Source organism: Lepisma saccharinum, chromosome 9 (assembly GCF_977018435.1).
Source record: "Lepisma saccharinum chromosome 9, izLepSacc3.1, whole genome shotgun sequence".
NCBI classification, from domain to species: domain Eukaryota; kingdom Metazoa; phylum Arthropoda; class Insecta; order Zygentoma; family Lepismatidae; genus Lepisma; species Lepisma saccharinum.
In genome coordinates this window covers 67,449,596-67,464,013 of record NC_139237.1, presented here as the reverse complement: position 1 = coordinate 67,464,013, position 14,418 = coordinate 67,449,596, and the positions used below count along the sequence as shown (strand labels likewise).

The 14,418-nt window shown below is 43.3% G+C and overlaps 1 protein-coding gene across 3 annotated transcripts in view; it reads right to left on the bottom strand.

The window, feature by feature from the left end:
- corn (microtubule-binding protein cornetto) overlaps nt 1-14,418 on the bottom strand; it is a 162,598-nt gene that overhangs the window by 62,027 nt on the left and 86,153 nt on the right. For all 3 annotated transcript variants that reach the window (XM_083128334.1, XM_083128335.1, XM_083128336.1), the window contains exon 3: nt 2,793-5,198. In XM_083128334.1, the coding sequence (XP_082984460.1) occupies nt 2,793-5,136 (2,344 nt within the window). In that variant the 5' untranslated portion in view covers nt 5,137-5,198. The remainder of the gene's footprint in view (nt 1-2,792; nt 5,199-14,418) is intronic.

Genomic DNA, 14,418 nt, shown 5'->3' with positions numbered 1-14,418 from the left:
GGATTCCGAAATAGCGCCTCAAGGCAAGCAGTTTTCATGTTGTTTACATAACACAGCTCCCCTTCTGCTCTTGGCGAGAAGAAACCAAAATTAAACCACCTTGGAGAGAGGATCCATTATAGATAACCTCCCCTAACTTCCAGAGATTCCATCTAGTCTGGCGAAGGGAGGAACGCGACTAAATACGTTGTGAAGCTGAAACACAATCCCCACCTTTTCTTACTGTCAACACTAAGTTGGGGGGGAAGAGAGAAAACTTTTCCATAAAATGAAGGGTTGAAAAATAAGCCTAATTTACCGAAATATTCACGACTACCTTCCGAAAAAATAATTTTCAAATTTGCTTGGCCCCTAATAAGGAAACCAATTTTTTTTTATATATATATATAGTTAACACGTTTGGGAAAGCTTTTCGTTTTGTTAATTCAAAGAAATAAATTTTCTGTGTATTCTCTCTATTCCTTTATCACACTCTTTCTTCCCTCTCTTCGTGTTCTAATCCTCCTGTACCTCTTCTCAATGGTGGCGATCAGTGTCCCCCACTTTTTGCTACATCACTATGCTAAAACATATCTACCATGGGAAAGTCAACTATCCTTGAAACCCCCCCTCCTTCAAACCCAATCGCCGCCACTGCCTATCCTGCTTATCTCTCCACCTTCAGCTTGGCAAGGAAATCTAAAAGTTCACCCCATTTAACAGGCGATATGCATTACAACATTTGCTACGAGTATTTTAACTTTACTCAGTAAATTAAAGAACGCGAAAGAATAGCAAAAAAAGCACGGATTTAGAATGTCTGGACTGAATACACAAGGAAATATGCATACAGTGAAGACTTAACTATATGTATGGAAGCAGTTTTTAAAAATCGTAAATAATTGTTTATTGAGTTCGTGACGTGGCCACACTAACTTTGAGGTGGACCTGGCTCTCCGTTGGCGTCATCCCTGGTTTTAACTAAACTCTTGATTTGGTTGTCTTAAGACTTCAAAAATACGAAAATGTCTCACTGCTTCATTCTACACAAGATACTTTCAGTGTACGAAAGTCCATTTAATGTTTGTTCTCCACGCAATTAACACAGCATTATTCCCACGAATTGTTCCCACTGTTATTGTTCATTTGCAGTAGTATTTAGAAAATAATGTGCCAAGCACACTCAAGGCCCTAAATTCCAATATGTCAGTTTCTTTACGATTATGCTTACGTGGGAAACAAGTGAGAAAAATAAGCCTTTCTCTTCCCGAGAATTCAAAACAAGAATGGTAAGTTTGACGGCAGCAGCTGAACGTAAAGTTAGGAACTCGTGCTTACCCAATGCATCACGTTTGGTTGCCATTTACTCTTTTTTCTATCGCTTTGGCGCCGAAAATGGAAACTGTGGTTCGCAGAAAACGCCTTTGCTAAAAGAGACAGGGAGAGTAAGTATATTGGGAACCCTATTAGATGCCTGTTACCTTCTGTAACTACGCGTGCCTTCCGTAGTTTTATTTCTCTTTCCTTCTCGTATTTTCTTTCCTTCTTTTTGCATGCTTTCAGAGCGCTCACAAAATGCCCAATGCTCATATTCATCAATGGTCTCCAGTGTTGCCAAGTGTTGGAAGTTTCTTATTTTCATGGTAGTCACTAAACTGAAAATACAGCAACTTTGATAATGTATTGTTTTCTGAGCACACTGTTAGAAGTTACCTGTTTTTTTGTTGTTGTTTTTTCACGGCAGTTGGATGGCTGCAGACAGTTATTTCTCCAGTCAAAATTTATCAGGGTATCCTAAGTTTGCTTTTACAGTACCAACTACCAATGCACACTATTAGCATTACTGCATGCATTTGGGATGCCTTGCAGCTGTAACCCCCTCCCCTTCGTTATGCGTCTTTTTTATACCCCTTCCTACAGCAAATTTAGTCTGACTTACGTATGTACTCATCCACATTTGCTGTATAACATTTCTTACTGGCATCGAATTTAGAACATAGTTACAGCCTTATAAAATAACACTCCGACAATACTAAACCCGAAGGTTTATTGCCGCAGCAACATCAACGTAACTCTCCCATTCCTCCCTATTTTGGGCAAGATCAACCCATCCTTGGCCAAATTACTTTCAAGTCAATCTTAATATTGTCATTCCATCTTCCGTGTATACAGAAGAGGTTTCGCCTTCTAAAAAGCAATTTGAATGAAAGTGTTAATAGGTAGATGGAGGAAATTAATTATTTTGCCTCATTTGCCTAAGGAAAACTAAGCCTACAGAATGGAGAGGATATTCTGACACCATAGGTCCCCTAGTTGTGGAAGTACGAGTGTTTCTGTATTTAAAGTATTGTGCTTTTCCAGCCATAATAGTAAGCACATTATACGTCTCTATTTTCGTTCTTTTCTCTTCTTCATTCTGTGTGTTTTAGGGAATAGAGTTGTACTTGTGCTGGAGCCAAGGTTCTTCTCTGCTTATTCTTCTTGTTTCAATTCTTGAATCCCATGAACATGATGGTGGACAATTAGCCCCCAATCACACTTGCCGTTGGCTGTATCGATTATCACGCCTTCATTTCTTCACACTTACAGTGACATTCTTTCTATTCCTCTATACTTTGGTGACTATAAATTCGTGCTCTTTATCATAGGAAGTCGATGACAATGTAACATTACAGTTGCCATCATGTCAACAGTAGGATTTCGCTAAGTTCACCAATGACGAAATTACTTTCTAGTCCGGTATGAAATGCCTGAGGAAAGTACATTTATCGGTTTACTGCTAGCTACAACAATAATAAAGGTAGAGTACTCACCCTTCTCGACGCCCTCGATGCTCTCCAGCATTCCCATGACTCTCCTGGAGGTCTTGTCCAGTTCCAGCTGCACCTCCACCTTCTCCGCTTTCTCCTCGCTGAGCTGCTTCGACAGTTCCTCCTTCTCCTGCTCGGTCTGCAGCAGCTTCTGCCTTTGCCGTGCGTACTCAGCCTGGAGCTTCGAGTGCTCATCGTTCAGCCTCTTCAGCTGCGACACCAACTCCTCCACGTTCTCCTGCTGCGGAAGGCCTTCGTCCGCCTGCACCCCCTGGTCGCACTTGGACAGAGGCACGCTGTCCAGCAGATCCAGCACCATCGCCACGTTGGTCTTCTCCTCTTGGGACAACTCTTCTGCTTCCTTCTCCGGTTCTGAAGTCTCGGACTCCTCTTCTTTGGAGGCGCTCGTCTGCGACGTGATGCTCTTGTGCGTTTTCTGCCTGAGGGCTGCGACTGTTGATAACGCGTTGTCTATGTCCTGCTGCGTCAGGGCGGTCTGCATCCCCGTCTCCTGGAATATCACCACCTTCTCCCTGCGTGGGTACGGCGGGAGGGACCTCGCGTGGAAGGTGCTGCTGCGGTAGTGCCTCTCCCGTCGCTCAGTGATCCTCGTGTCCTCTGTGTCCGATCGGTAACCTGTCGGTTCGCGCGACTTTTGCCTCCTTAGGCTGGCGGCTCGGTTCAGACTGGGTTCCCTCGTCACCGACAGACTCCTTATCAACCCTCGTTCTTTGTCGGAGCGGCGTCTTGGAAGGGTCGCGTACTTCTCCAAAGCCGTAGCGGTACTCTCCATGATAGGCAAGACGTCCAGATCCAGCTCCCTAGGCTTCCTGCCTCTTCGCCTGACGGTGCCGTAACGGTCCACTATGATGTCCATGTCCATATTTCGAGTTCTCACCTTCCTAGGTTCCGGATTGTCCCCACTTGACCTTCTGGACCTTTCTGTTCTGCCGGCAACCGTCACCTTCTTTTCTTCCTTGATAGGTACCGGCGGTTTCGAGTCTCTCGGCGATTTCCCCACGTTTGTACATTTGTTTGAAGCAGTCTTTCCGTCTCCGCTCGATCGTTGAGCACTTCTTCCGGACTCTGTCCGCGGGTGGTTGGAACTCTGTCTCGGAGTGGACGTCTCCCTCTGGCGTCTGGAAGTCGGGCCTACGGAAGGCGTTCTAGACGATGATACTTGCGTCGAGTTCACATTCCTTAAGTTGTCCTTGCCGTACATGGGGGAACTCCCTGCACCTCTGTTCGTCCTCGTGCTGCTGCTGCTACTCGTTCGAGAGGTCGACTTGTCCCGTTCAGCCTGTTGCCTGGGCGTGATGGACCCTTGCTTCGAAACCCGCGTCGTGTTGCTTCTAGGAGACCTGCTGTCCGATTCTCGCAGGCTCGAGGTCATCTGAGACTTCACCGACGACCGAATGCCCGGTTTTGTTCTTTGGGAAGGTGGGGTGGTTCTTGCGGCACCCTTACCGTTCGGGGTGCCTTTCTTGGAGATGGGCTCCTTCTTCTTGGAGTTCGCGGTGGAGGTACTTCTTGCAGACTCGCACTCGCTGGTGGTGCACTCGCTGTCCAGCGACAGCTTGAGTTCTTCCGCGATCACAGCCTCGGGAAGCCTGTCCGCTTCGAAAGACGACGTCAGGGTGACGTCGCCGATGACTAAGTTATCGTCATCCCTACAGCAGCTCTCCCTGCCGGAGAAGCTGATCAAGCTAGACTCGCACGACGCTTGCACTAGTTCACTGTTCACCGAATCTAGCCCGCTGGTGTAACCGTCCTCTATGACGACGGAAGTGAGCGTCATCTGAAGCACCTGATCGTTCAGGATCCTGTCCTGCGCCAAACTGCCGATCCCGCTCACGTCCGGAAGCTGATCCATGTCGTCACCAGAGCACTCGCTCCCAGTCACGGTCCTGGCATCCTCGGCATCGTTCCCTGCACTCTCGACCTTCTCTTCAACCACTACACTTATCACCTCGATCTTCTCCTTGTCACAGTTCACCTCCACACCACTATCACTACCTTCACCACTCACCCTGAACATCTCAATCTCTTCCACCTTGCCCACCGCGTCAACACCACTCGTCAGCGTCTTATCCATTTCGTCATCCTCGCTGCTCCTCTTCTTCTCTTCCTCGTCACCTTCACTTTCCTCTTCTTCGCCGACGATGACTTCGCTTTCTTCCAGGTTCTCCAGGCTGACCGCCCTTTCTGCAAGGTCCTGTTCGCTGACGCTCCTCTGAGAACGATCCAGGAGCGCGGGTGGCTTCAGCAAGTCCTTAGGGCAGTCGTCTCTCCCCTCCTCCTCCTCCTCCTCTTTAACTACTTCCGGAACGGTTCCGTTTTCCTCCATCCTTGCACAGTTGTTCGTCACTCCGCTTTCAACCCATTAATATCCTTGATGGTCAACCATATCTGCAAAGACCGGACAAATGTTGGCATTAGTATTCAAGAGAAGATAGATAACTTGAATGTCACAATAATTGTTCAGAGCTATTTCAATACTTAATTTCTCAGAGATAGAACAAAGTACTATTGCAAAGCAAAGATCATTTTCATTCATTTCCAAAGATGGCTTCAATTAATCTGAGCATCAAAGCAAAATGACAATACGTGTCTTACTAATTATCCCACGCTTTAGGGCAAATAGGAGTATTGCTGTTATTGAAGGAACCGTAATACTGAACTCTCACTGAGCAAGCAGCATATGGTTATCTTGTATAGAATAATATGAATTGCACGATTACTGCAGTGGTGATTTTTTAAAAAAATACATTGAAATACCTCAAATTTGCACCTTATTTTAAAAACTACACTGAATCGTGCAATGCCTCTTGATTTTTGCTTGGCTTGTATACCAAAATAAATAAATGTTATTGGAATTTTAGTGTTTAATTGAACAATTCCATGACAACCGCATTAAAATTTTGCGTGTATCTTAAAATGCTTATATACCGTATCGAAACCAAGAGTTTAGCAAAACTCGTGAAACATACAAAGAATAGCCGCAGTTAAAGCAAATTTGCGGCATGTTACCGTCCTGAAATTATTAATAGTTGTAGCAGGCACTCGCTACTCATAGTTAAAATCTATATCGAAGGTCATGGAATTGGCAGAATTGCGCCGGTACAACATACAGAAACGAATGAACAAGAGGACATCCCCGATGACGTAGGGGTAACGTCGTTGTCTTGTAACCAAAGAGGCCCGGTTTCGATACCCGGTGGAGGCAACTTTAAACTCAAGTTCCGATTAGCCTGAAAAAAAGTGAACTTCAAAGATAAACTCTAACGAACGAACAAGATAATCTATGAGCTAGGACATGTAGATGTATCTTTTGTGATGAATTTGATACAACAGAATTGATTGATTGATTTGGTGTTTTAAGTCCACTTTATGCACAGTAAGGCTAATCGGGACTGGACCTACAGTTTAAAGTGGGATCCGAACCACTTGTGCCTCCAGCGGGTATTGAAACCGGGACCCCTTGATTACAAGGCGAGGATGCTACATACCACTGCGCCATCTAGGAAGCCATTTGTACAACAGAAGCTCAATGTTGTACAGTACAGAGTGGCACAAGAGTAAGATGATGGATTGAATTTATCGTTTAATTTCTTCCAGATCTTTCCAATATCCTGACGCAATTTAAGGTAATGTATTTAATATTGTTTGTAATTAAGCAGCATGTGATGCTTAATTCACTATCTTTATTAATAAGTGTATATTGCTATCAATAGTGTGGTGTCAAATTTTCACATTCAACTTTGATAAAAATGAGTTACATTAAAGTTTGTACAAACTCTCACACAAACAAAACTGCCAGCACGTAAAATATTTTCATATCGTCAAATTAATGCAGTTGTATCTCAATTTAGACGGTTATTACTCATTCGTACTGTGCTCCTTTTTAAATCCAATTCTTCACTCGGAACATCTGGTGCTCTGAGTAAAGTACATTCAATTGCCACGAATTTTGCAGAAAACGCAAAGTAGAGGGGGAAAGTTAGGAAATAAAATGTAAGCATAAAAAGGGTAGTTCGTGAAAACCAAGGAGGGGGAAACGAAATGAGTAAGAGTACATTTAAGAGGATTTATTATTGTGCTACCATCTATCCGCATTTCCCGTCGCACTGCGGACGTCATGGAAACTCGCTGCTTCCCGCAGTTTTTCAGTTGGATTTTTTTTTAAAGGGTGGCGCTCTTAAAGAAGAATGTGGGAGAAATGTGATAATGGGCACGAAAGGGGAATTTGGATTTTTCTCCACACTTTTAATTTATGTCTATTACTGTTAATGTAGGTTACTTTTAACATTCATTAGTCTGATGGGGTGTTAGTAATTTGTTTTAAGTCCACTTTATGCACAGAAAGGCTAATCGGTACTGGACCTACAGCTAAAAGTTGGATCCGAACCACTATGTGTCTCCACCGGGTATCAAATAGGTACTGTATTGCACCGTACTATCTATCTATCATATATATATATATATATATATATATATATATATATACATACAGAGCATTCCCTGACATTCGCTACGAGAGACTGCGTCAAGCTGCCCGGCATCAGCGCTTGTCTTTCCTGGTGAACGGGTCCGCGACAGTCGCTTATATTAAATCTCGTAAAAAAGTTTAGAGTAACAAGGTTAGTTCTGAATAAAAGTGGAAAGAAAAATGGTGAAATAAAGTATACAAATACAGTCCGCACACCATCCGTGAGTTAAAAGAGAGAGTATTGTACGAGAAATCGGGAGAATTACAGTAGACGAACTTGCACGTGCAAATGCCAATTTCCTTCGGAGATGCCAGGAATGTGTTGCAGCAGAGGGACATCATTTTCAACACCTTCTGTAGTCAAAGTTAGTAGACAATATGGAAACTGTAATATTAATAGCCGACTCAAGCGACTGTCGCGGACCCCGTTCACCGGGAAAGACAAGCGCTGACGCCGGGGCGCTTGCCGCAGAGTCTCGTAGCGAATGTCACGGAATGCTCTGTGTGTATATAAACAGAGCTCTGGCTCCAATTACAATAGTTCATAAATAATATCGATACTGCACTTTTTCCCTTCTTGTAACTTCCAGCTACATTTCATAGATAGCGTTATTGCAGTTACAATATTTGTTGTGTGTCGTTGGTTTTAAGTCTATGTTATTCTCAGATAGGCTAATCGGGACTGGATTCTTCCTCGTACTCATAAAGTAATTGATTAAATTACTGCAATTTAAAGAGGGGGGGGGACTTCAAAATGCCATTTGGAACTTTTATCTACCCCAACTTTGAGGAGGGTGATATTCTCAAGTTACTGGGAAAGATGTAAACCAAGACATGAGAGTGAAAGTATGCACTTGCCGCACGTGCATTTTACACACCGCAAGCGCACATCTTTTCACTACATAGTTGCCAAATTTATACAAAATAAAAAGTAATTTAGTCAATGAAATATTATATTTCGTTATAACTACAGTTTTCTTTCTGTAATGCAAATTGTAAACAAAGGGGCAAATAATTCATCTGATATCGTCACGTTCTATGAAGATGCCACTTTTGATTGTCGGTGGTTTCAAGTTTCTATGCACTTGACATCTGGAATTTTGGAAGAATTTGTTACATATTCATTTGTTTCCTTTATTTGTATTTTCTTCCCACATTTCTCTCTTTGTCCTCTCTATATTTTCGCTTTCATTCCTATCTTAGTGCATATTCCATCCTGCTTAGTACCTCTCTTGCTGAACATTTGTTTCTTTGTCTGTCAGTTTCTCTTCTCTCCCTTTCTTTTTCCTTCTTTCTCTCTCCTCCTTCTCTTGTCCATTTATTTTCCATATTTCTATTCTCTCCATATTTCTCTAGTTCTTTAAGTTTTCTTATTTCTGTCCCACCTTATTCTTGTTCTTTTACTTATATTTCTCTCTCCTTTTTCTCATTATTTTATTTTCTGTCCTTCCTCTTTCCCCTGCTGTCTTAAAATATAACTATTTTGCGATGGCACGTAAAAATGACGTCATGATTCCCAATATATGCCTTTAGAGCATATACCTTGCGTTGAAAACATTCTGCTGATACCTATGGCTGACAGTCTTATATTCTCTCTTTCAATTTCTAAGCGGTTTTCTTTTCAGTATTTGCGATTGGAAATTTTGCAAGATTTCGCCCTCCACTCGGTGGTGACGCCACCTGTAGAAATTAGATGCTTCGTAGCCCCAAGGTCTTGCGAAATAAAGCATATCCGTAGTCGGTTTTCCTTGCATCGGTCTGTAATTGATTTCCCCGCCTCTGCAACAAAACATGGGAATTCTCATTTAAGGAAGCCGTATTCTCTTGGCTAATTACGCGCACGTAGGCAACAGGGGAGATCGTTTGTTGGTATTTTACGTAATTAAAACCATCTCGAACTCAGGCCACCTGGAACGTCTCCTAGGGAGTGGGGCATAATTTGGCAACAATGCAATTAGTACGCAATCTAATCTGTCTGACGTGGGGTGGCGCGGCTACGACTTGGGGGCAGGAAACCTCAAGAGAGTTTTGTGCTAATGCAAAACTAATACCGAAAGCGTGTTGGTTTACACGTAGACGTGGATGTGGCTTGGCGGGGGCAAGGGGGGCACCCCCATTTTCAGGTTTATTAAAATTTAGAAGTTAATGGTACTTTGTTAACCTCCTGGAACCCAAGGAGCAAAGTAATGAGTATTTTTTTATGATTTCATAAACGTAACAGTTAGAAAAATAGTCCTGGATGCTATTTTTATGTGATATAAAAAGTTTAGATTCTGCCCCTCAAAAAGTTAAACTCCAAGTTTCGGCTAAGCCTAAGTATGGACCAAATATTTTCATATTGATTATGCTTTATTGGTTGTGCAGTCTCTCACTCCTTTGTTTCTTTCTCTTTCGTCTTTTACTCTTTCTTCCATTCTTTTCCTTGTCTTTCTCCACGCTCCTATCTCTGTTCGTGGTTTCTTTCTCTCCTTTTTCACCTAATAATTATCTTTCATTCTTCTCCATTTTATCTTTTTCGTCTTTTTCTTTCTTTCTCTTACTCCATTTTCCTATCGCTTTCTTTGTTCTTTGGATCTTTCCCTTTTTCGTGTCTTTTTTCTTTTCTTTCTTCATTTTATCTATCTTTGTACATTTATATCTTTCCCTTTTCCTCTTCTACTCTTTTATTCTCTTTCTTTTCTTTTATCCATTTTCTTTGTTTTTCTTTTTTCTGTTACTCCGTCTTTCACTCTTTCTCTTTTTTATCCATTTTTGTGTTTCATTGGGACGCATTTTCCTCTTTCTCTATAAATCGCTCTCCCTTTCATTATTACCCTACATCAAAAATTTCTCATGCAGGGTATTGCAAGTGGGCAAGGGGTAGGCTGGAGCCTACTCTCGCCCACTCTGTGACGACGACCTGCATTTACGGCGCGCGCTAATCAAGAGCCAGTTCAATCGATGAGAAATACGTGATACGAGCAAACACCATGTCTTTCACACGTTCCTGTGTTAGGAAGCCACAAATCACTTGATGTAAATTATATTCGCAGCTCTCACAGTTTCGTCTCTCCGGCTCTAGTAGCTCCACAGAATAACCAGATAAAATGCTGATACCCACGGATTAGGCAGCTCAAGAGGTGCTGAGGACACGTCAATATGAGATAAGGAAAGTCTCGAAGAGAGTGGTTGTTCCAGAAGCTCTGAAAGGAGGGAAAAAGGATATTTGAAGGGAAATTGCTTAGTGAAGCAGCACATTCAAAGTTTAACGTTCACGATGCAGAGAACCATCACTAAAGTGAAGATCGTAACAGTAAGGTGGCATAACTGATTATTTATGCAGACAATGATTTACTGGGAAGCCTCAGCTACCGGGAGAGGTGGGGGGAGAAGAGAAGGAAGGCATGGAAACAGCGTTGCCAACCTAAAGTAATCTAATGTTCCATTTCAATGTACTCCCCTGCGGAAAATTTTGGATGCATTAAAACAATTAGTAAGTATACAACAATACTGAACTGCGACACCAAATCCATTTCTTACTTTTGTGAATAAACATGAACAATTCCAGTCAACTTAAAAATTTAAAATATTGAAGGTCTTTCAACGCATCAAATAAAAAGACAAAGTAAATAGAAACATTTCTAAAACAAAGAAACTACTGTCGGCCTGCACAAAATAAGAATTGCAGGTGGCCGCGGTGGCTCAGGGGTAGTCTCGCGCGAACCGCGGAAGGAGGAAGTTGGATCGGTGCTCTCTCCCGTAGCGTGTAGTTGAGACAGCGTGCGTGTATTACGTAATCGTCCAGTCGAACAAAACTGAAGTCTTGAAAATGGCCATTAAGCGAGTGAACACGTTGAAATTGAACTTTAGAGAAGTGTAGTAACAATAAAGCAACAAATTATAGAATTGGAATCCAAGCTGGTGGTAGCAAAAAGAGTTTTAAGAGAATCGAATCAGACGCTTGACCATCAGCGATTACACTATCAACCCCTGAAACAATCAGTCTAGGAACGTCAAATGAACTACATCGCTGGATAAGTACGAAATTGAAACTGAAACCAGAACAGGTTGTAAGTATAGAAGTAGACTATTATAGAAAATGTGTTTTTGTGAAATTATTGTCTAAAGTAACGGGTGAACAGTTATTACGCGAGTCGAAAGGAGTGTATATGTATAATGACGATGACGGCGAACATGAAGTGATAATGACGTGGGCAGATGAAAATCATGTGATAGTGCGGCTGCACGTCGTGCAGAGTGAAATGTCAGATGAAGCAATTTATTCTGTACTAACTAACTACGGACAGGTGATATTCCTTGATGACGAAACGTATTCGAAAGACCACATATACCCAGTGAGAACCGGAAGAAAATTAGTAAAGATGAACTTGTCCCGTGCGATACCTTCATATGTTACGATCAGTGGCGGCCGATATTGGGTCACGTACAATGGTCAAGAGCGTACGTGTTCCTACTGTGACGCGGTCAATCATTTCTTTAACCAATGCCCTAGTCGCCAGAGGCCAACAGCACGCACAAGTGATAACTCGTACGCAGGGAGAGTGCGACCCGCCCCATTCAACCTCAACAGCGCTGAAGAAGTGATGCACAATGATCGGACAGTACTTCCAGCTCCAACAACCAAGACGCAAACTGAATCAACTGTAGATGCCAGTTCCGATATAATACAGGGTGTCCCTTTAACGCCGACCGAAGAAAACAGCACCCTGCCTAGTGTCGATTCCATGGAGGTTCCAGTATCTGCCAATGACGAGACTACAATCATGCCGCTAAGTATCCATACTACGCAGATGACTCCTGAGGAAACCATCGAGAACTCACCACCAGTAGATGCAGATTCTTCGCAGACGACAAACATGGACCTGACTCTAGAACCCCCATCATTGCCGACCCCAGCTTCACCCATACTGGGAAAGAAGAAGAGGAAGAAGCAACGTAGCACAGACCAGAATCACACCCACCCGGCGAAGAAAACGAACGAACAGCGTTCACCATCGCCAGTGAAGTATACACTGACCCCAATTGTGCCCAACCCTTTGGAAACACCCCCAACCCCACGATGACGACCACTCTAAATACAGATTCTTCAGGAAACCTGTAAGTACATGCAATGTTTTGGTTGTTTATATCATTAGTGTGTTATATGACGGCTCCCGTGTATCATTTTGCCACACTAAATCTGAACAAACTATCCTCTACAGTCAAACACCATGCCTTGACCGATTATATAAAGCAAAGTGCTCTCGATCTTCTTTTCCTTCAAGAGGTCGGTACAGACGATTTTACATGTGGCCACGACTACACTATATATAATAATTTCACATACAACGCCACAGGTACTGCCATTTTGGTACGACAAGGTATACCTGTTAACAAAACTTTCCTGCATCCCTCTGGGCGAATTACGTGCGTCGAAATAGGTAAAATCTGGTTTTGTAATATCTATGCGCCTTCAGGATCAGTGGCCCGCGAGGCACGAAACACTTTCTATGCAACAGAAGTGGCGACAGCTTTAGGGGGCAACCACCAACATATTGTCCTTGCTGGGGATTTTAACTGTGTGTTACGACGACAAGATCAATATCCAGGGTTTAACTCATCCCTTAGTCTCTCTACCCTGGTCGAGGCCTTTCACCTAAAAGATGTCTGGGAAACCAAGCACCCACAACTGGAAGGATTCACCTTCATACGTCCAGACTCGGCCAGTCGATTAGACCGTTTCTATGTAAGTGCGAACTTATTACCCAAAGTGTCATCTATAAAGATTTTTCCCACTTGCTTCACCGACCACCTCAGTGTGCAACTAGACATGGCAATCGACGCCAAAACTGCAGTTCGGGGACGGGGATACTGGAAACTTAATAGTCGGGTTCTCCAAGATGAACAATTTCGAACAGCCTTCAAACAAAAGTGGAAGGGATGGGAAAATATGAGCAGGCGCCAAACTGATATCATCACATGGTGGGACACATTCCTGAAGCCGTCAATCAAGCATTTTTGTATAGCATACACACGTATGATGCATACGGATTTCCATAAGAAATACAACTTCTATTATCGCGTACTCCACGAGTTGACGAAACAACTCATACGGGGCGACCCAGTCCTGCAGGAACTGAAACGTATACAATCGGTCCTACTGAGGATGCACCATGAGCGAATGGCAGGTTTCGTGGTGAGAAGTCGTCTCCCAACAATTGACCCTCAAGAACAAGCCAGTATTGCCCATGTAAGCGCAGAACAGCGAAGTGGGAAAAGGAAACTCATAACGAGATTGCAACAAGGGAACGAATGCCTCACACAACCCTCAGACATTCGTGCATGCCTATATGAACACTATGCAGCACAATTTAAGGCACCCCAGGCGGAAGAAGAACACGTGACATACCCCGATATCCCCACGCTCTCAGGGGAAGATGAAGCCATCTTAAACCAACCGTTCACTAAGGAAGAAGTGGAAGCGGCCATCCAACAAGCTCAAAAAGGAAAAACCCCGGGCATAGATGGACTACCGATTGAATTATTTCAAACATTTTGGCCTACCATGGCAGACCTGCTTATGCGGTGGCTCAAAGCCTGTTTTGCGCAGAAGAAGTTAGGTCGTACAAGCTCGACAGGGGTCATGGTCTTAATCCCGAAAGTGATACATCCGTTAACACCTGAACATTATCGCCCCATCACTTTGTTATCTGCCGATTATAAAATATTGGCACGAATATTAACGCGCCGACTACAACACTATGCAGCTACTCTACTAGGCCCTCATCAATTTGTGCACGGAACTAATGGTAATATAACAACCGTTCTCACTAGCATACGAGACATCGTTACTGTAATGAATGAAGCCCCTGACTCGGAAGCAGCTCTAGTAGCCCTGGACTTCAAAGGAGCATTTGACTCATTGTATCATCATTATCTATTTCGGCATTTAACTCAGGTTGGATGCGGAGAATCCCTCGTAGAAGCGATAAAGAGCCTATACACCCAGGCTCGGGTACATTTGTGTGTAAATGGAACATTATCCTCGCAGTTTGTTCTTCAGCGCTCTGTTAGGCAAGGTTGCCCCTTTTCACTCCTCGCCTTCTGTACAGCTCTTAGTCCCTTCCTACACCAAATAAATCAACGACTACAAGGAATACA